This window comes from Prinia subflava, chromosome 3 (genome assembly GCF_021018805.1).
Source record: "Prinia subflava isolate CZ2003 ecotype Zambia chromosome 3, Cam_Psub_1.2, whole genome shotgun sequence".
In the NCBI taxonomy this organism is placed as follows: domain Eukaryota; kingdom Metazoa; phylum Chordata; class Aves; order Passeriformes; family Cisticolidae; genus Prinia; species Prinia subflava.
In genome coordinates, this window is record NC_086249.1 from 35118385 (window position 1) to 35140006 (window position 21622).

Genomic DNA, 21622 nt, shown 5'->3' on the forward strand with positions numbered 1-21622 from the left:
GTCAGTCCTACCGGTGTTTCCCTTCCAACATTGAGGTCATTGAGTGGCTTGGAGCGTATTACATTGACACCCAGTTCTGTGAAAAAGCCATTGAGTACTTTGAAAGGGCAGCACTTATCCTGTAAGTAGTTATTATTTTATGCCTACTCAGATTTCTGGCTAGACATCCATCAGTATTCCTAGAGATAAATCAGCTGGATAACTTTAATACTATAAACTAACAGCAGGGTTAAGAATATTTGTGGTATTTTTTAATTTTCTCAACTTTCTGTTCATTTACAGTGTGTTTTTGCTCTTACTGTGCCTTTGCAGTGTTAAATAAGATCCTCCATTGGGCCCAAGATAATGTTATTTATTAGAACCTATTTTTCTTTATTATATGCCATTAAACACAACTATGAAGTGGAGAACAGTTCTCCAAAGCCACCAAGATCTTTTTCTCTGTTGCTTTCTGTGAAATATTCCTTTCTATTGTTTTGTTATGTGGTGAAGATTTGGTGGTTTAGATAAGTGAGTGTTTTAGCTGATCTTGCTGCATTTCCTTTTTTCACATAACTTCTACTTCCATCAAATAAGGCATATAAGGAAACAAAAATGTGCAGTGCTGTACTACCAGTAGTCAGTGAAAATAAATTGACAGGCTAAACTGATCCTGATAAAGATGTTTGAGTTATACTGAGTTCAGTTCAACAACTTGCTGAAATTGTTCTTTAGCAGAATATAATGCATTTAAGTAAGTATATTGGCCATATGCTTTATTTTAGTTCAGAAGGAGACCTTACTAGAGAATGGTTTATAAATAAAATTTGGTCAAATATAAACTTGTAATCCGGAGTTCGAAGAGAATTCTAAAAATACACACACACAGTCTTTTTATGCAGAAACAAATACTTGTCTATAGGTTCATGAAGAATTTCATGTTAATAGATTAATTAGAATTCACTCCCAGCCAGTGTGAATTTCTTTATTTTGTGTTTTAGGAAAACTATGAGAAATTAGACTAAGCAAAACTCTGCTACTGCTTCTCTTGTGATGATCTAAAATTTGACTTTATTTTTGTTCTGTGAATCTGAATGACGTGTATGTACAAGACAGCATGTGAACAAAAACTTTGTACAGCATAATTTAAGGAAAAATGATACTGTAAATAGGTTGTAAAAAGTTCAGTAAAAATCCTAATTCTAACTTTGAGATGCTTGGGCTAAAGTAGACATTAATTACAGATGAGAAAATCTAAGGTTTAATTAACAATTAGAATTGAAAAAAAAAATAGAGGAAAGTAGACTTCACTCAAATGGTGGTATATTTATAAAGAAATAGAGACGTAGATTAGACAGAAATACACAGGAGAGAGTTGACAGAAATCCCAGTTCACAGGTTTGCCAGTATTCTTTTCCCTACAAATACTGGCTTATCTTAAAAAAATCATATTTTAGTCAAGCTATGAGATTGTGTATGCTGGCATTCACGGCCTTCTTAGAAAATTTGGAAAGAAACAGCTGAGAATTCAAAGAATTATTTCATAATCTTGTTTTGGCAAAGATTTAAATATTTTGTACTTCATGTAGCACTCGCTCCATGCATGAAGTATGTGGATTGTAAAGTACTTATGAAGAATTGGTGTATTAAATTCTTCAGTATTACTTGTAATCTGTCTGTAATACAGAAAAATTATTTCTCTGTGGGAGATTTTAATAATAGATATCAGAGCATAAATATTTTGCTGTTTATTTGGTATTAAAAATAGAGACTAGATATCCTAATTGTAAAAATGTAAATATAAGTTGATACTAATTTTAAATAAAGTTGCATTTTAAAATTATATCTTTATTTTAACAGTGAGCAGCATGTTTTAATTTAATTGTTCAGTGCATTCAGTGTTTTAATCACAGTAACTACTTTTTAAATTGCATTCTAAGATAACATGTTAGACAGTGAATTGGGAAACAGTTTTTCCCTATTTTATTTTTCCTAGCATGCTGAAATCTATCATTAATAAAAGGAGTTAGTAGAGTTAGTACTCTATGCTGACAATTTATTCTGTCTAGAATTTTCATACTGAACTACATAACAAATTCAGTTATGGTGTGTGTTTGGCAGCCTTTCTTTGCAGGAAACACATTCAGCTGAAACTAAAAATGTGCAGCATTTGTATTTCATGAACTTGCTTGGCAACTACCAGGCAAACAGATTGCTTAGAGTTAAAAATGGCCTGTGCTATGATTAGAGAGGAAAACTTAAGAGGATAAGTACAAAATTAGTCTGAAAATGTTAACCTACAGCACCTTTTGGATATGCTACTATTCAGTTGTAAGCCACATGTGCAAAGTGCTTTGGCTTATAGAGGATGCTGACACCGTTAACATGAAAATTTTCTAATTTTCACAATATCTTGGTAGAAGTGAGGAAATAGTCCAATAGTTTTATTTTACATGCTCAAGCATCTCAAATATTCTCTCTGACCATACTGTCACCATTATGTGCTAAAAAGAAAAGGACAGGCAGCAGCTAGGACATCGAGGTGACAGCACAGAGGAGGAGCCAGAGTTCAAAGCTGCAAGTAGAGACTGTGCTTCCTGGCAGGAATCCCTTGGGCATGCCATCCCTAGAGGTGGGACCTCCTCAGAATACAGCTTAGCGATTTGTTCCTCCCCCATTGCGGGGTTGTGTATCTCTGACAAAGGGTGGTGGTTCACATGTCAGGTCTGCTAATTGTGTCTGGGTACAGAATTGTGAGCCTGACAAAAACTCTAACATGGGTCTGAAAAGGAGTGACATGGAGTCCTGCAGACAGGTGTGGGAATTGTGTGTGAGCTGAGCAGGCTGCCTTCTTTCTAGGAAGGCAACGTGCTGGGTGAAAATTGAATACTAGTTAAATAGTAGGCCTTTATCAGTGCTATGCAGATTATTTTGCTTATTCACTGTTGGGCAGTGTCCATGATTTTGTTTTATTTATATGCAGGCCAACAGAAGAGAAGTGGCAGCTGATGGTTGCCAGTTGCTACAGGAGAAGTGGTAAGTTCTGTAACATTTTCGTAATTGCTTGCAGGTTTGTAACATTTTTTTTGTAATTCATTGGGGTGGTTCAGCTTGAAGAATAATGAGAGGGTTTCATAGGAAAGATGGAGACAGACTGGGGTGTGCAGTTCCAGGTCAAGGAGCAATGGTTTTAAACTGAAATAGGGAAGACTTACACTGGGCATAAAGGAGAAATTCTTTATTATGAGCATGGTGAGAAACTGGAACAATGGTGACATAGAGGAAGGTCAAAAAAAAAAAAAAGGCAAAAATCGGGGACGTCCTCCTCATTAATTCTGTTATTTACAGAGTAATTTGTACTGTTTTCAGATGCTCTTAATTTTTACTATCCATTAATAAAGAATGTTAAGTTTGGTCTTATCAAATTTGGTCCTACAATATTAAATCATTTACTCTAACTAAAAAGATGAATTGATGTTAAAGTGTTCCAATTTCTCATAAAATATTATTTTTTATGTTTGAGTATGTGGATAAGAGATGTTTGTTTTGTTTGCAGGCAACTACCAGAAAGCTCTGGAGAAATACAAAGTCATTCACAGAAAATTCCCGGAGAATGTTGAATGTGAGTAGTTTCATTCGTTGTGCAACTATCAAAGGAAACTTTGTTACATTGAATAGGTGTGTTGGTAATCCCATGATGTATTTTTCGGATGAAAATACTTCCATTAAGAAACATTTTTATTCATGCTAATGCTGCATGAGTTTTGAGACAACACTGACGGGTGATTTAAGAAATATGAGGGTAATGCTGAAGGAGAGCGATGAAAATAAACTTTAACTGAGTTGCATTGGATGAGTTCTTTCTCATACATACATCCTAGATTTCATAACTATATTACTTATTTAATCTTTCTAATGAAAAATATATGTATTTGTACTTCTAGTTCCTGCTGGTTGAAAGTCCTGCTGTAAATTTCCAGATACGAAAAAATTTTATTGCTAAGTTTTATCAAAGTCAGAGTTTCCAAAAAATGTAGAAGGTGAAATTTTGTTGCTGGGTTTTTTCTGTAGTTGGTCACTCAGTCTCTGGAAAATCCATAGAGGATTTCACACTAAACTATGAGAAACACAACATTGAAGAGTAAGACATTTTGCAAAATCAGTCACACCTGTACTCTAAGTAAAAAAGCCCTGTAGAAAATAAGAGTTGTCAGTGGTTGTGTAAACATTCTCTTCCATCCCACACTGTGCCTCACAAATTCCAAAATACAAGGTTGTCGCCAACAAGTCTGTGCTTTCAGATGCAGTGTGGGAAGAACATTCATTGTATTGCATTTTAAAATCTTACCAATCTGCTTTGACAAATGTATCGCTTTCTTAAAGAGGAATCACAGCTCTCTTGTGCAAATGAAATTCAGTACTGTAACTCCTCAAAGTTATAAGCAAAATGTCATGTTCCCGTTGGTCACACATATTTCAGAGGGGCATTTATGAAACCTTTTAGAATGCAAATACGTTTCTGAGTGTAGTTTCTGCAAATTTCACAAACTGGGGGCAGGAGTTAGGCAAGACGATTTAACTGATTTAAGTTTTCTGCTGCTGAAACAACGGTTCATCCCTCATCCCTCCCTGATCAGGGGCTTCCTAAACCAGCAGAAAACTAACTTAGCCCAGAATTAAATAACATGTTTGTGAAAGCAGTCTGGAGAGAATGGATCATGTCCTGCTTGTTTCTGCTTCAGTTCTTTGAAAGGAACGTTGACAAACACATAGGAATACCAACAGTGTTTTCAGAGTTTGGTAGAATGTCTCAGGAGAATGTTTTTTAGGGATTCTTTTAGTTCAATCACGGAATTACAGTCAATTTTCATGTCAGCTTTGTTGGGGTTTTTTAATTCTATAAATATTACTCTTTAAAAAAATCAACCACAGCCAGAGGAAAAAAACATTTTGATTCACTTGGCATTTACAAAATTGTTTTCAACAAAATTCTCTTGATAGGAGCTCCTCAGCAATATCTTAGTATCATTTCTATGCTTTCCAGCTTCCAAAATGTTTTGCAAATGTCAAGAGTTCTGAGCCAAATTAGTTAGTGTGCCTTTTACCTTCCACATATACTGATGGTGTTTGTGCTTTTCATGGATACAGACACAGAGAAAATGTTGAATTACTTCCAAAATACCACAACTTGTATAGTGATACTGGACTGGACTCCCCTTGTTTGCATTATTTGCACCGTTTGCCATTCTGCATGTCCAGTTGTGTCAGGGTGCACTTGTAGCTTGACCTGTTTGTAAGTCTTTTTCTATCAATGCTTTGCTTTCCAATTAGGCCTCCGATTTTTAGTTCGTCTCTGCACAGACATGGGGCTGAAAGAAGTCCAGGAATATGTAACAAAGCTCAAGAAAGCAGAAAAATTAAAAGAAATTAGAGAGCAGGTAGGTTTGTTTCTCTGTGTATTATACAGTATTGCTACAGATGTAGATGAAGCTAAAGTAGTGTTTGTGATACTTCAAGATAAAATGCATCTTTAGCTTCCTGGTTTGCACAAGCTTATGTTTTGGGGGTTTGGGAGGTTTAATTTTAAATTACTGATCAGTCTTGCATCTGTCTGAATAGTTTCTGAGCACCAGATTTTCTGTGATCTTTAAATACTAGTGAAAGATGGACTATGTGGACATGATGGGAATGCTGGAGCCACTCGCATAATTCAATGTCTCTGGAATGTCGTCTTTCCTACTTACTTGCCAGGTTTTATTTAATACTTCAGTGTATTTATAAGCCAAGTAATAATGCAACTACAGGGAGAGATGGGAAGCCTAAGAATTTGTCCGTGTAGAAGAACTCCTTTTTAGTTATATGTATATATTTGTGCTATAAAACTGCAGTGTTGACATATTATATAGGTAGAAGTAAACAATTTGTGTGAGTGCCAATTTTTAAACTAAAAAAAAATTTCCATGGAAAAGTAACAGACTGTGAAAGGTATGAGATCATAACTTGTATTCTGTTCAGAGGAGTGAGCTCAGGTTTGTGTGTGTGTGCACTCATGCGTTGTTTTCTTGCTATTCTGGTGATAAAATAAGATTTTAAAATTAAAAACAGCTGCTTGTTTCAAAAGCATTATCCATCCTGATGAGCTGCAAAGTATTCAAGCTTGCTTTGCCTATCCAGAGAATTGCCTCAAAGCTACATAGTCACATTAGGATACATGAAGTCTTAACTAATATACTCTGCTCTTAGTAACACTTGTTGGTCCCTTTTGATGCCAGGTGATGTGCACATGCATCCTTAGCTACTTCTGCTTAGGTTCCAGGGAGCCTGAGTACGCACATGAACACTAGGACACCTTAAAAATGAAGCTCACAAGGGCAAACACTGACTGAAGGATTGCAGCTTCATGCTACAGCCATACTTTGAGGGGCTAGCTCAAGTGTACTGACTGGGTTTTTCAGTAAATGTAAAATTCAAAGCACTTGGGAAAATGGACAAAAGAAGCAGTCCACAGCTGTAGGGGGATTGATATTCCTCCATGTCTCCCCATAATTGTATCAGTAAGCAAAACAGATAACCAGGTATAATGATGAGATATTCTGCAGAACTCACAATAAAAGATTCATTGAAGTGTGTTAAACAGGCTGTGCTTGGTTTCCAGTCACTTCAATGCCAGTGATATAGACCATTCATTGCAGTAACTTTCAATACCTCGGTGCTTTACTTGAAAGCTCACCAACAAAACCAGTTAAAACTGGATTATTTTATAGTTGGTTAGAGAGAGAGGTCCCTGGAGAAAGAAAGGCTATTTCCTTGCACGTAATTCTGGCCTTTTCTTTATGCTGAAGGCACTAATTACAGATGGGCAAATGTCAAGGACTTTAAAGAAAACACCTTTTTTCCTTTAAGAAAGTTAATATTTGAATACAAGTTTAAAAAACCTAAAAATTGTCATATCTCTTTCTGTTTATTTATATGGCAAGCAAGAGCTTTCCCAAACACATTTCTGTACTTTCTGGTGAGGATAAGGCTACTGATAGAGTATTTAAAAGTTTAAATTCCCTAAATACTTGAGATTTTAGTAAAAGAAAAATTATTAAACTAAAAAATTTAAATTATGGGGGTTTTTTTCATTCTGACTTCATTGTATTAAGGGAATTCATTGTCATACCTGAATGACAGAAGTATCTGTGAGGTCCAACACAGTCTTGCACAAGTTATTACACAGTTGGTTTAGACTGTTCAGGCTTTAAGAGTGACCATAAATCAGCCATGATGTGGAAGCTCCCTTTGTGTCTTGGGTTTCAGTATTCCTGTTTAAGAGTGTGGTGACTCTGTCCTGTCACAGCACTAACTTTGCAGAGCAGGATCGTGGAGTGGTCTAGGTTGAAAGGAGCATGTAAAGACTATCTAGGTTCAACCCCTTGCTGTGGGCAGGGACACCTTCCACTCTCAGGTTGCTGAAAGCCCCATCGAACCTGACTTGGAACATTTCCAGGGATGGGCATCCACAGCTTCTCTGGGCAACCTGTTTCAGTGTCCCACTATCCTCGACATAATTTTTTCTCCTTCTCTACCCTTTCTCAGTTTAAAGCCATTACTCCTTGTCCTGTCACCACAGGCCTTTGTAAAAGGTGCGTCCCCATCTTTCTTTTAAGACCCCTTTAAGTATTGAAAGGCCACAACAATATTTCCTCAGAGTCTTCTCCAAGCTGAACAAATTCAACCCTCTTAGACTATCTTCACTGGAGAAGTGCTTCAGCTCTCTTTTCATCTTCATGGCCCTCCTCTGGGCCCTCTCCAACAGGTCCATGTCCTTACACTGGATGCCCCAGAACGGGACACACAACTCTAGGGTCTCAGGAGAACAGAGTAGAGCAGATCTGTGTAGAACAGATAAGGTGTCTGTGAGGATACTTTTAATTAGTCAAAGCTTTAAGGTAGATCTGCGTAAATATTTCCTCTAGTGTTACCCAGAAAAGAAAAAAAAATTTAATTCAGCCTTTTGAATAAGCCTGATTGTATTGTAATTTAAACTAAACCAATTTTCATTTAAGCAGATAAAATGAAATGCACTAAATTTAAAAAACCCAAACAAGCCCCAGACAAACCCTCCTCTTGCCTTTGTGCCCCCTAGAAACCACTGCCAGTAATAAAACTAAAACAGGTTTCTTGTCAGTTCTGTCAACTTCATTCTTGCAGACAAGCCAGTGTTTCCAGCCTGAGTAGGCTCTGAATGGGAGCAAAATTCTGCCCCTGTGGTTCCAAGTATACTCTGTTCAGAACCTCTGAACTCTGATGAGTTGCTTTCTACTCCTTGCAGCTCCTTGTCTTGGCGGGTCATGTTCCCATCTCTTTCTGTTTTCTCCTCTGCCACACTCAGGAAACTTTCCAAGTTCCTCCCAAAGGAAAGGAACAACTTCTGCTCCCAAGGAACCCATGACACAGTTTTCTTAAAAATTAACACCGTTGTAGTTGGTAAAGGAGCAAAGACTCTAAGAAAAGATGTCTCAGGACACGCTGAGATTCAGTATGCAGCTGTCCTGCATTAATAGTGGAGAATCTTTTTGTGACAATCTCTACATCACTGCTGTCTTGCAAACAATAGCCCTGCAGTTCCTTCTTTTGCTATTGATGTTACATCTGGGCTCCCATCCTCTAGGTTAGGATTTGGGAAGGTTTTGTTTGTTTGTTTCTTGGTTGGGTGTGTGTGTGTGTGATTTTTAGTCTTCTCTCTGCCATCTGGCTTTGGAAATTACTAGGGGATTTTTCATAAATTCCTTCTGTCATCCATGACATCTACTTTCTCGTTCTAAAATTACCAAATTTTAATATTTCACCACCTAAGTTTCCAATAGAAATACTGGTTTCAGTTAGCAGTACCAGATACAGTTCAATTCCTGCTCCCAATTTTAGCCTAGCCCCTGACTTCTCAACTGCACCCAGTAAAGACAGAACAGATAGAATGCTTGTGTAGTATACCTGCATTCTGTAGTCTGCACACAGACTTTGTCTTCCTGTAGAAATTTATCAAAATTTTCTATTTTGGCATTGTTTTTCCAGAATAAGTAAATTCACATGAAGTTTATACCAAAATAAATATTCTGGAGTACTTATTTCCCTCAGTTCTCAAATATGGACAAGTTGTTAAATACTTCCAGCCAAGAATCTGGGAACATCTGTGGAGTTCATTCCCTGTAGAAATTTTTCTCCCTGCTTCTCACAGCATTTAATTTTTACTGCAGCCTTGATATGTTGGAACGTTTGGGGTGGAGGGGGTTGGAGGGGGCAGAGGTTTTTGTTTGTTTGTTTGATTTTTTTTTTTTACAGAATTTGTCTTCCTTTTTCATGTTTCCCTCTAAAGAAGACAGGTAGTAGTGTAAAAGTTCACAGAGCCTCCTTGGCACTGCTGTGTACACACATTGCTGTTTATTTCCGTTAAGTGAGCTTAATGACTGGGAATGGGCCTGATGGGCTGTGCTGAGAAGCAGCGATGAGAGGTGCAAATGCTGGAGGGGCCTTGCTGCCTTTGCCTTCAGGCATCCACATCTGGGCTAACCATCCCAAATGTCTTTTGCAGTCATGGGAGAAATAGGCATTTTTAGGGTGGAAACCTATTTTGAATGTCTGCTTTTAGGGTGGGATTACTTATAAACTACTCACTTGGAATTTCACAGGAGTTAATCATATGTGTAAGCTGTAGTTCTTATGTTATATTTTGAGGGCACTATCACATAGGGACTGCTTCCCTTGGGCAGACAGAAGCTGAGCTTCTGCTGTCAGACTTGCTGTCAGTTGGAGAGTCTGGACAGGCTTCCTGAAGGATTGATATATGCAACTTCACTGGGCTGTGAAAAGGATTTTTAATCCAAAATTCAGAGAACATATTTTAGACTTGAGGATTTCCCAAAACAAATAAAAAAGTGTGAGAAATTCTGGTCCCAGACTGAATTGCTCCAAGACCAGTCCTGGTTTCACACTAGGCTCAATGCTTTCCTGTCTGACTCCTGTGGGTTTTGATTTAAGAGCTCTTCCTTTTTCTGTTGGCATGAATCTTGAAAGTTCTTTCACTTCTTTGGTATCATTCCAACTTTGCCAGACTTCATCATATTTTTCTGGTGAAAGATGAGTGAAGAAGTTATAGTAACTGACCTGAAGACATGATGTGTGTTTTAATCAGATCCTGAATTCATATTTTGAAATAAGGTGCAGAGATACTTCTTTAATAGCTAAGTGCTTTAAACATCAAGTTTTTGTACCTACCTATCAAAAAGTCCCTCACTGAGGTGTCCCTTCTTATAATTGACAAGATGTATGCATAAGAAATTTGATGTTTTGCCAGAAGATCTAAGTCTGCCATGTCATACAAAGGTATTGCTTTGATAAACTGTTAAAGTTTTCAAGCAACACTCAAAAAAACACAGCTGGGAGATGTTTATGGTACCTTCCCCTATGCAAGAGAGCTGACTGTTTAAACACAGCTTTTAAAGTATTTACCTTCACTTTTATCTTGCATTTAACACTCAACAGCAAATTAAATTTTGCTGTGAAATACAGTTCTGTGCCAAAAATTCAAAATCCAAGATCCATAGGGTGAATAGTTCTTTTTATAGATTCCTTCTATTCCTTCTCCCTTTTGAGTCTTTACAATAATAAAATGCTTGTGGGATTTACAGGATGTTAATAGGAGAGGCTACTTTGAACTCATGCAAAGACGGCTGTGTTGCCTGTTTTTTCAGCTGTACCTCACAAAGGAACATCTGAACTATTTTTATACACATTCCTTGTATAAATTTTATCTGAAGAAAAATAATTTATTGAGATACTCTATTTGAATTTCACAGAATCTTGTTTTATATAAACATTGGATATAACCCTGATTTTAAGGACAACTTTGTGTGTTGAAAAACAAGCTTTAGTAGTTACAGTATAGTAAGTCTAGTTTAACATTCTTCTACTGTCTTATTAATAAGCTGAGTTGAATTTTCAGTAATTATCTCTAAAATGTATTACTAAATAAGTTTTTTTGTTCTGTTCTTTCCAAACCTTTTCCCCTGTTCTGCAGCGCATTAAATCTGGCAGAGATGGCAGTGCACGTAGCCACAAAGAAGGAAGTGGTGGTAAGTAGTCAAGGCCTCTGTCTAAATATCAGTTTTGACAGGATCCTGAAGAAAACAGATTTTCTGAAAGTGTTTGTAAAGCCTCCTTTCATCCTGAAACACACACAAATATGCACTGAGTAATATGTAAGTACTTCACAAATTTTGTTTCATACTTTTTGATTTTCTCATTGCTGTATGAAATCACAACTGGTGCAGTAGCATGGATTTGGTCTAACATTTGTGTTTATATACAGATCTTAGTGTATTCCTGAAGCTAAATTTCTGATTGGTTTCAGTACTGTGGTCATGAATGTTTTTATCCCATTAACTTAGTATTTGAACATCTTTGGAATATTTACTATAAGGAATCCTTTATTATAGCAAAACAGAACACATAAGCCACAGAAAATAGGAATTCATTGTTTCTTTATTTAACATGAAGGAAAAGGGATTTTGTGCCCACCATGTAATCTGCTATATTAGGTGTTTGTTACAAGTTCAGCAGATTGTTCTCTGCAGCCAACTCTGTAATATGGATAACATACCCTTTACTGTCTTTGAGCTCATCCTTCCCATTTTCTCTCTCTAGCAGAACTCAAGTTCTGGAGTCTTTCCTAGCAGAAAGCTTCCTCTCTAGCTACTCAGTCTCCCTGCTTTTATAGGTTTGCAGTGCTGATTTCCATAAATATAACACTCTTGCAGTGGAAGTCAGGAAACTGCCCTGTTTTGTCTTTTCTGCACTAGGTAGCCTGCATATTGCAGACCCAATGATTTTTCACTCCCATTATTAAATCCATGAAATTAGTAATGTAAAACTAACAGTCCCCCACTGCTGCTCTGAGGACTAGCAGACTCAGGCTACTTCAGCCACCTGGAAAAAAAATTCTGCATTTTGACCCAAAGAGGAAATGGTCTCCTTGTGTTCTGCTTTTGGTTTTTCTTGATATCAGTGGGTCTCATTAAAAGATATCCTCTATAAATTCTTTCCTCTCTTCCCTTCCTTTTACAGATAAAGCATTTATCACTTTTTTTCTTATTTGGTAATTTTTTTTCTCCACCTACATAGCAGAAATTTTACTACACTTAGCAAATTTTGTAGGGTCACGAAAAGTCATGGCAATTACTAATGTAATCTGAAGATGACCTTAGAATGCTGTTACATTTATGAACACTGCTTCCCTGGATTTTTTTTTGAGGGTTAAGAGTGAGTGTTAGGTGCTTGAGAGAAATCTCATTCCTTTTTCAGCTAAGTAGTTTCACTAGAGAAGCTTTTAAATAATTTCTTGATGTGTGGAAGAAACAACCATTCACTTAGGATTGAATTTTACCTGTTCTGGGCCTCAGGCCAAAGTAACTCTTTACTTAGGTAACAGAGGGGGATGGAAGAGGATGCAGAGTTTCTGGCCTCTCCTTGGCTACATAAACCCTGTGATCAGGCAGCCAGCTGGAGGAGCCAACAAAACAGCAGTGTGAGACAGGATTGGTCCCTCTTCTCTGTCACAGAGTGGAACCCACTTCGACACACAGCAGGCAGAAATGAAGAGCAGCATTGGGAGCAGGCAAGGGCATTTACACCTGTGCAAAGCTTGGCATCAGGTGTGTAGGGAAATGGCACAAAGGGTCTCTCTTCTTCCAGCTCTGTTTTGTAATTATCCCCACCCTCATTAGAGAAAAAGGGGTGTGCTTCAGGAGGGAGAGAGAGCACAAGAAGATATACATAAGGCTGATGCTGAAAGGATGCTAAGACAACATAAATCCCCCAAACTACCAGTTTGTCAGTATTTCTTTTAAAGACAGAGTATCTATGGAAAGTTTTCTTTCTTCTTTTCTAATTTTGAAATAGTAAGAAAGTGGATGAGAGGTTAAGAAGGTTCAGCATTGACCTAGAATTTGCTCTATCAGTAATTCTTCGATTGTTGGGTTCAAGATATTATGTCTAATATATGAAAGAGTGGAAAAAAACAGAGTTTGGGAACAAGTTTGTATAAGAGCATGTTTGAGAAGTCTCCATTATACAAATTCAGTGCCAAAGATCCAAGCCTTTCTGGAAATGACTGCAAACAAGCAGAGGTACAAAGAAGGTCCTGTACTGAGCCTAGAGTTAACTTCCTGCTGGGATCCTTAATTAAAAGTTGTGGTAAGCTGTGCTGCTTATATGTATTTTTAGAATGAGTCAAAGGCACTGGGCACATTTTTACTGGTAATGGTGGCTCCAGGGAGCCTTATCAGTGAAGAAACTGGACACTCCCTTCATCAGATGTTAAGGACTGTGTTGTATTTTGTCCACATTGTACTGAGGATGACTAAGAGAAACCTGAACACCCAAACATTTTGTTTTGTTCAATGCTTGGCTTTGTTCACCTGGGATAGGAGCTGTAATTTGCAGTTTCATAAATTTCTGTGCATGGTCTGTGTGAAGACACATTGAAATATAAACATGGGTTATTTTATTTCATAATATTAGTCTGCTTTTGATAAATTAATGACTTCAAAAGGAGAGGGAAAAAGAGAAACATTTGTATACATTTTAAAGTTAGTCTTTTCCAGTGGTGTTGCCAAGACCAAAAGGGATCATTTTCCTACACTGTATGAGGGATTTGCCATCATTACTGAACCCAGTGAAGCATGGAATCCTCCTTAGTTTAGTACTTACTAGCTTACTGAAGTCTTATGCATTCGAAATATTTTAGGTATGATGCCTGTTTTCTTTCTTTTCTCTTACCAGCCCACTGTCCCCGTGCTTGTTAGCATTCCTAAGAGATTTTTTTCCCCAAGTATTCTGTCCCGATATAGTTATTTATATTAAGAGTATTAATAATTCAGGTTTCCTTGTTTTAGGAAATATGATCTAAAATTTTTTTAAAGAGGAAGCTAAGAAGAAAGAGAACTAAGCCAGCGAGGTTTGTACTTCATAGGGCATCCAGTACTTTGCCAATATAAATTAAAACACAGGGTTTATGAGATGCACCAAAGTGCAGTTTCAGCAATAAGATTGGTGTGTGCATGAATGGTAGATAGAATGGAAACAGAGAGACCAAGAAAACTGACATCTATATCAGTGTGAGTTAAAGTCTGCTCTTGTTTTGAGAGAGAGATAAGCATTAAATCTAAAATCCCTACCCAAAATTAAACACATTTGTCACTCTATCAAAAGTGAAATTTTCTTCTCATAGTTATCAGATATGGTTTTCAGTCTTACTTGGGTTATGTTGGAAGCACATGACATTGATACAGTCCTGTTAAAATTAATATTTTTAATTTTAAAAAGGAGAAAAAAACCCCAAACCACAATAACCACAAAACCTTGAAGGGAGCTAACAGTACATCTGAGTTTAGGCAGTTCTCAAAGATTTTCTTTCCAGTAATCTTCTCTTGTTTTCATACTCACTTTTCTGTGTCTTGCAGATAGGTGATTGTAACATCCAGAACTTAGCAGTTGGTGCACTGTGGTTTTTACTGCCATAAGGGATTTTTCCTGCTTAGTAGCATAATGCCTTTATATGTGTAGATAGTGCAAAGTATGACATTAAGGAATCCATTCCCATGGCAGTGTTTACTTGGTCTCTGCATTGCCCAGCTCTCTGAATGGGGAGTTTTGTGCTGGGTGAGAGGAGCCATGCAGTCTCAGACAGGAGCCCACGGAAGCAGTGTTGAATTCAGGAGATGAAAGACTGAGTACTTTGCATGCTCCTTGTTACCTAGGCCTGTCAGGATGAATTTGGAAAATAAACCACATGGGAATGATTTAGGTGTCTTTTCCCTTTTTCATTTCACTGGTGACTCTGTTAATTTGTCCATCCCCAAAGATTTCCCATATTTAAACACCCTTTACCATCCCAGAGGGATCTCCTTATATATTTGGAAGTATGTTTTAGATGTTAGAGCTGTAGGCATCCCAGGTTATCCTGACTGTGATAAGAGATTTTCTTGTTACCCTGCAGCCAGGACATGCCAGTCATTTATATTTGCTAGGCTTAGTGTGCCTGATGATGCTTCATTAATTACAAGTCATTATGGGATGGTTCCACTGGCTGTGTGTGCAAAATAGAAAAGTTTTCTTAATTAATGGAGAAGGGAAAATCTGCTGAAATGAAGAGAATATCTTAATCTGTTTTCTGCTCTGAACTCAGCTAAAGAGTTAACTGAACTGACACACCACAAACAATTTTAATTCAACAGAATTTCAAATCAAAATGAACAGCAGCAAAGTTTTAAATTGCATCTACTTCCCATGGTGCACTGAACTTACTCTTCTCTTCGGTCAAACCAATGCCCATTCTTTTCCAAAGATGGTGTCTTCATCCCAAATATGAAAGGTACACAGAGCTGCACTTAAAACATATTCTCTATTTAGTGGAGCATTAGCCCACTGTGCTCTTTGTTACATAAACATTTTACAGAGGAAGTAGATTACCCTTAGATGTCTTTTCTTGACAAGTAAAATAGTACTAAAAATTCTAATTTATGTCCTTTGTGATAATGGAGGAATTTCCAATGCAGAAGTCTCATCACTGTAATTGTAACTAGATTCCTATAAAAAATAAATACAAATACAATGGATTTTTGGCTTGAAGTACACACAGGTATCATGTGACACAAGAAGTACAGAAACATATTAAAAAATCAAGAATCTTTTTTGCTGGGTATCACTACTATTAGGACTATTACAAAGTTGGATTACTTTTGCAGTATGTTGCATTACTCATTGTTCTGCCATATAAAATTGGCCTTTTTTTATAATTAGGTGGTTTTTTGATTCTTTTTTATTCCCATCCAAATTCTATGTGAAGGAATTAGTTCAAATCAGTTTTTGTAAGACATTGAACAAATCTAAATGATTGAAACAATTCTAATAGAACAATTTAAACATCCTAAATATAATAATATGGCCATGACTTTTAAACAGATGAGAGGAAGGAATGCACTGTAAAAGATATCAGCAAGCAGAGTGTATTATTTATGTCTTTGTATGCACAGTTAAGGTTGTTGAACACAGGCTGTGAGGGGAAGATAATGTCAGCATGATAATCCCAATCTCAAGTATAATGATTTTACAGAGTAAATGTGTTTGTATATCAAATTTTAAAAATATATTGACCAGCTCTGCTTACTTGGTTCCTGTTGCTTTTTCAACTGAAATCTGGAGCCGTGTTCCTGCAGTCAGTTCATGTGTAGGTGTCCACACTGTCACCCCAAAGTGAGTACAGTGGGGATGGCCTCCACATGAACTACAGTAATCACTTATTTAATAAAAGCCCAGTAAGTTAATAAATAAGGACTGGGTATTCATTGCAGTGAAGGTTTCCTTAGATACAGAGAGTGATTTAGTTCAGCAGTGTTCTTCCATTAGTTAAAAGCTGCTTTGAATTAGGAGCAGGTGTTTGTACAGTTAATACAGTAATACAGAGAGAACTAATTTGCAGCTTCAAAAATATCGACCTGTAGTCCTCTGATTGTAGGTGCAGACAGACAGATATTAACACTCAAAGCTGTGCTCTTAGAGAAAAACTACAAATGCAGCTTTTCATCCAGAGTCACACTGTTAGCTTTGTTTTCTGCTGTGTATTACTTTAGTGAAAGTTAGTTTCATTCCCATAATTCAAAATGTATAAAAAGGTATATAAAATCTTTTTCCTAGATGGGATGAGAGCAGCAGGGAATGATGAGTAGAAATTGTAAAACTTGCCTCCCAAAAGTGTGCATGTCTGTGATAAAATGCTTTAAAAACAACTCCTTCCCTGAAGTTCTCTTCACTGTAGGATACCAAAATCCTGAAGTCTATATTGCAAGCTTATATTCCTTAACATTGCTAAATTATATGTAACTGTATACTGAATAAAAACATGTAGATGATTCTGCAAACAGAACTACAAAAAGTAATTTATTTAGACTTCTGGCAGATCATGTTATATGGTCAACAGAATTTTTAATAGCTGCCATATTGGCAGCCAGATCCTGTATCCCATGGCAAGTGTGTCAAAAAAAGCTTACCCCAAATGGCTTAACAGCTAGGACATTCCTTCTGAGAGCTGGAGCTGTGGGTTTGAACTCCCTCAGGTGAACGAAAGCATTGAAGCCAGACCTCTCCCTTCCTGAGCTGCTGTCTGACATCTCCATGTAATGCAGATGCTGTCAAGCACCTCTTGCTTTGCTCTGGGTGCACTTTAAAATAAAAGGTGCTCCTCTTCCTCATTTAGGTGTGCTCAGAGCATACTGCAGTCCACAGAGACTTGATGTGGTTTTGCATATTAGCCTAATTTAAACTAAATGTGAAGGACTGACCAGAAGGGTTGTTAACCTTTCCTTCACTCTTGCTAGATGCAGTGCTCATAAGAAGTAAGGTGAGCAGTGTTAGTTTGCTGATCTACCCGAGAAGAAGTTTTCATTAGGTTACTTTTAAATGTACCTAATAAAACTTAAGGATCCTAGAACATCTAAAGAAGCATCTGTTTTCAATTGTGTTTTTTAGGGCAGTAAGATGTGCAGGTATTGTGTGTGGGTATTATGCTGATCTCATCCAGTCTGGTTTGTCTACCATCTTTTTCTTCCTTTTTTCACTTAATATTAAGTCTTTTCACCTTCCTCTGGTAGGATTGCTAACACTCGTGTGTTTTCATCCCTCACAGCTGAAAACATTTGTTGTGCCATTTTCTTCCTCTTTTATTTTCATTACATGCAGTTCTTCCTTTCTGGGACCAACCAATTAAACCTGCAGTGTTCCTTTGACTAGTTCAGTCTTCCCCTAGTGCAGTTTGCTGTATTCTTCCTGTCTTCACATCTCTTTACTGCTCCTTACAGCTTTACTGATCATCTGAAAAATTACTTGTTTTCCATTAGGCAAGACTGTGCCTACTTCTATCCTACTCTTTTTCTCGTTGATTATTTGTATTTTCCTCAAAACATTTTCATCCACACCATCTTTGAAGCCCAGCTCTCACCCCCTTGTTGCACAGGCCTGTGCAGAGCCCACTGGAATCAAGGGGAGGCCCTTTCGTAATTTCACAGCCCTTTGGTTCCTCTCCAGGCAAACCCATTGTTTTCTCCCTGTTTCTTCAAATCCTTTAGGTATTCACTTCTTTCATGAAACCTGTCAGTGAGAACTGGTCCAAGGGAAGTGGATGTACATTCAAATACGCATTCCTTGCTTTGAAATTTCAACTGTAACCTGTCTTGTGAACTGATTAACTGCTTGACATGCAGCTCTATGTATTAGATCTTTACTGCAGCACAGACATTGTCTTCCAATTTAGGGCTGAGCAAACAGAAGTCTGTGGTAGTATTTATGGAGAGATAAAGGGTTGTCATCTTTGTAGAAGCTTGGGAGGGTTGGATTCTTTTAATTATAACAATATCTATTAAAATAACATTTGTGGTAAATAAGACAATGGAAATGTGTTGCCAAGTCCAGACTTTGTAATTACTGTTTGCTGAATGAAACCCATTTTTCCTCCTCACAGATGGAAGACTTTTAATACCCATATTGTTTGGTGTTGTAAATGAACGTCTCTATTTGGCTGCACATCCTGCCTTGTAAATATACCAAAACTCAAAATGTTTTCTCCCAGGAGAAAAAATATTGCATAAAAATTGGTTGTAGCACATGAGATTGAAAGCTTGCCATGAATGTGAAAGAGATTCAGAGGTGAACAGAATATTTAAAGTGTCTGGAATACTGCTGTGGCAGGAGAATGTTAATCTGATGTTGTCTGGGCAGGAGGCAGCCCTTGGAGCCGACACATTCCTTGGGGCCCTGCTGCAAGCTGAGCTGCCAGCAGAGTGTTTACAGCGAGGTGCAGGGCCAGCGTGCTCTGTACACATGAGCTGTGCCTGCCACGCACACAGCACATGGCAAATGCACTCCTCTCATGAAAAGCAAACTTAGTGTTGCATTTAACCTTGACAGTCCTCAGCAGGTGGATCACACTGATGCATTAGTAAGCACACAAACATAGGAAATGTCCTGTGTACATTGTGACAGTGTTTATATTTATCATGCTTATTTAAACTCCAAAATATGACTGTAATTTGTAAGCAACTGAAATGTCAGCATTTGAAGCCTATGTTTACTCCAAAGTCACAAGGCTGTGTATATTTTTTAAAAAACATTAACACGCACATGTGTGGACACAGTGTCCACTGTGTTTTAAACATCACTATTACAAATGAGTACTGTGTCTGTCATGAAAAGATGGTTTCATCCAAGTCTAGTTTGACAGATAGTAGTAGCGGAATCGATGTTATTTTTGTATCCTAGTTTCACAGAACATAACAGCATTTTATTTGTCTTTTTTTTTTTTTCCCAGATGATGGTGGTACCAAAGGGGAAAGACTGAGTGCTAGACTAAAAACTCTGCCTGGAACAAGTGAACCCTATGAAAGTAGCAGCAATAAAGAAATAGGCAAGTGGACATCTTATACCTTTTTTACTTTCATGGTCCTTAGGGAGAGGAGAAATTAGGAGAGAGGAAAAAAAAAGTTGGAAGGGTATGTAAAATTAGATAATTTGGGCAACATTTTCCCATGAAAATGAGGCTTTCACTTCATTGTTCAGAGCTCACTCTAAAGTAATTGTAAATATTAAGAAATGTGGTCCATTTTAATATTACTTTCAATACCTGTCTGCTGCATCCTTTAAGTCAGTTTTTGCCCTTCTGCAGTCATAGGTTCTTCAATAAGACTGAATTTTCAGAGGGGTTTAAAACCCCAAATCCATGTGGAATGTGGTACTGCCTAAAAAGCCATTCCTCAAAGAAGTTATCAGTCTTGCTCTTCCTTGCATGTTTCCAAAGTCTTTTTCTCACTGTAGTATAATAAGAGAAATTTATTTTTAAGAAATCCAGAAGGCTTCCATCAGTAGAACTCAGGAATTTTGCTCTGCTTCAGTTCCTGAATGCAGTGTTTTGTTCTCCTTCAGCGTTCATATTTTCTTTCTGGTCTGCATTTCAAAGACAAAGATGTGTAGTGCTAAATCTCAGTCTTGTATTTGATTTTGTATGTTTAAAACCAGCTAAAGTTAAAGCTAAAATAGTTTGTAATTGTTTCACATGTATTTACTTAAACCCTAGATGCCTCCTACGCAGATCCACTTGGCCCACAACCAGAAAGACCAAAAACAGCAGCAAGGAAAAGAACAGAGGAAGATGATTTTGCTGATGAAGAACTAGGAGAGGATCTGCTTCCAGAGTAGTATATGGGCCACTCATCTTTTTTTTTTTTAATCCTTGTAAATGTTTTAGCTGAAGAACTTCTCATTCATAATGCATTTTGTAGTAGATTTTTATAAACTACTTGTGAAATACTTTGAACATGTGGTTAAAAACATGGATTTGTAATTGCAGTGTCTTCTGTGATTGATTAAAAAATAATGGTGAGGTTATTTTACTCATGCATAAGATATACACAAGTACTCAAACACATTGCAAGCTGTATCAAATGTGTAAAGCTTTTGCTTTCAGAGATAAATATGATGATAATATGAAGGTTTTAGAGAAGCCTCTAAAACTTCATCTTTCAATGCAGAATACTTGGAAGCAATGCTTGTAAGGTTAAAAATCCCATGTCCTTCATCCAAAGCCAGAATTTGTTTAAGTTCTGTGAACTGACCTGAAAATGCTGGATATGACCTTGGTTTTTCTTAAGGTCCCAATTCAGCAAATCACTTTGCACTGATACCAAAGAAAGCATCTTAATTTTAGTCTACGCTTAGATAAGCTAGGACCATTTTGCAGTCTCTTGGCAAAATGTCCTTATATTTGTTTTTTTATTTGGAGTGGTCAGAGTTGTCAGGATTTCAGCCTAATTTGTTCAGAATTGCTAATTAGATTGCAGCTTTTGAGTCTTACGTTAGAGACTGTGGCACTGACCACACAGTGATAGTTTTCTACAGCCTAAGCTGAGTATAGGCAAAGAAGTTAGTTATAGAAATCACCTTTTTGCTTATGAACTGAACAAGTTTGATCTGAAGTTACTGAGACATGTTAAATTCCTCTAGTAGGAATCACTTTGGGGAGATAAAAAATATTGGTCAAATGTTTAGAATTTCCTAATAAATCGCTGCAAAACTAGTTCACTGAGATGGCTTGTTTGTGGAACCCTGGCAAGAGTTTGGTTTAATAGTTAGATTTTGGTTATTGCACTTCAAAATGCAAGAATTCAGTCTTCTAAAATATTCAGTGCTCCTTCTCAGTGCTGGTGCTCAGACTGTTTCTCTGTTATAGTGCAGAAGTCTCTTCGTATCTTCATAAGATGTTTGTTTCAGGTTTTAAAAACACTGCCCAGTTTCATAGGATGTCTGCAAGTGGTCAGAAGTGTCCTGTGGGGTTTAGGAGCTGCTTTGTATGTAGCATGCTTCCTATGGGACTGGAGCAGCATTCCATCTGGGATTGCACCGCTCCGTGTGATGGTACAAGCAGAGCACGTTCAGTGCTGTTCATGGAACACCCCGAGGGGCTCACCAGAGAAGAAAGACATGGTAAGCTCTGGGCCCTGATCCTTCCAAGGGGTGGAGAAGAGCATGAGAAGGAAGTGGATGGCAGCTGCCTTCTTCC

At 37.4% G+C, this 21622-nt stretch overlaps 1 protein-coding gene across 2 annotated transcripts in view; it reads left to right on the forward strand.

Moving 5' to 3' along the window:
• Positions 1–21139, forward strand: part of IFT88 (intraflagellar transport 88) — a 42054-nt gene extending 20915 nt beyond the window's left edge. For both annotated transcript variants that reach the window (XM_063394646.1, XM_063394647.1), the window contains exons 20-26: positions 6–121; positions 2963–3015; positions 3536–3601; positions 5311–5417; positions 11039–11093; positions 19379–19474; positions 20141–21139. In XM_063394646.1, coding sequence (XP_063250716.1) covers positions 6–121; positions 2963–3015; positions 3536–3601; positions 5311–5417; positions 11039–11093; positions 19379–19474; positions 20141–20262 — 615 coding nt within the window. In that variant the 3' untranslated portion in view covers positions 20263–21139. The remainder of the gene's footprint in view (positions 1–5; positions 122–2962; positions 3016–3535; positions 3602–5310; positions 5418–11038; positions 11094–19378; positions 19475–20140) is intronic.
• Positions 21140–21622: the final 483 nt, after the last annotated feature.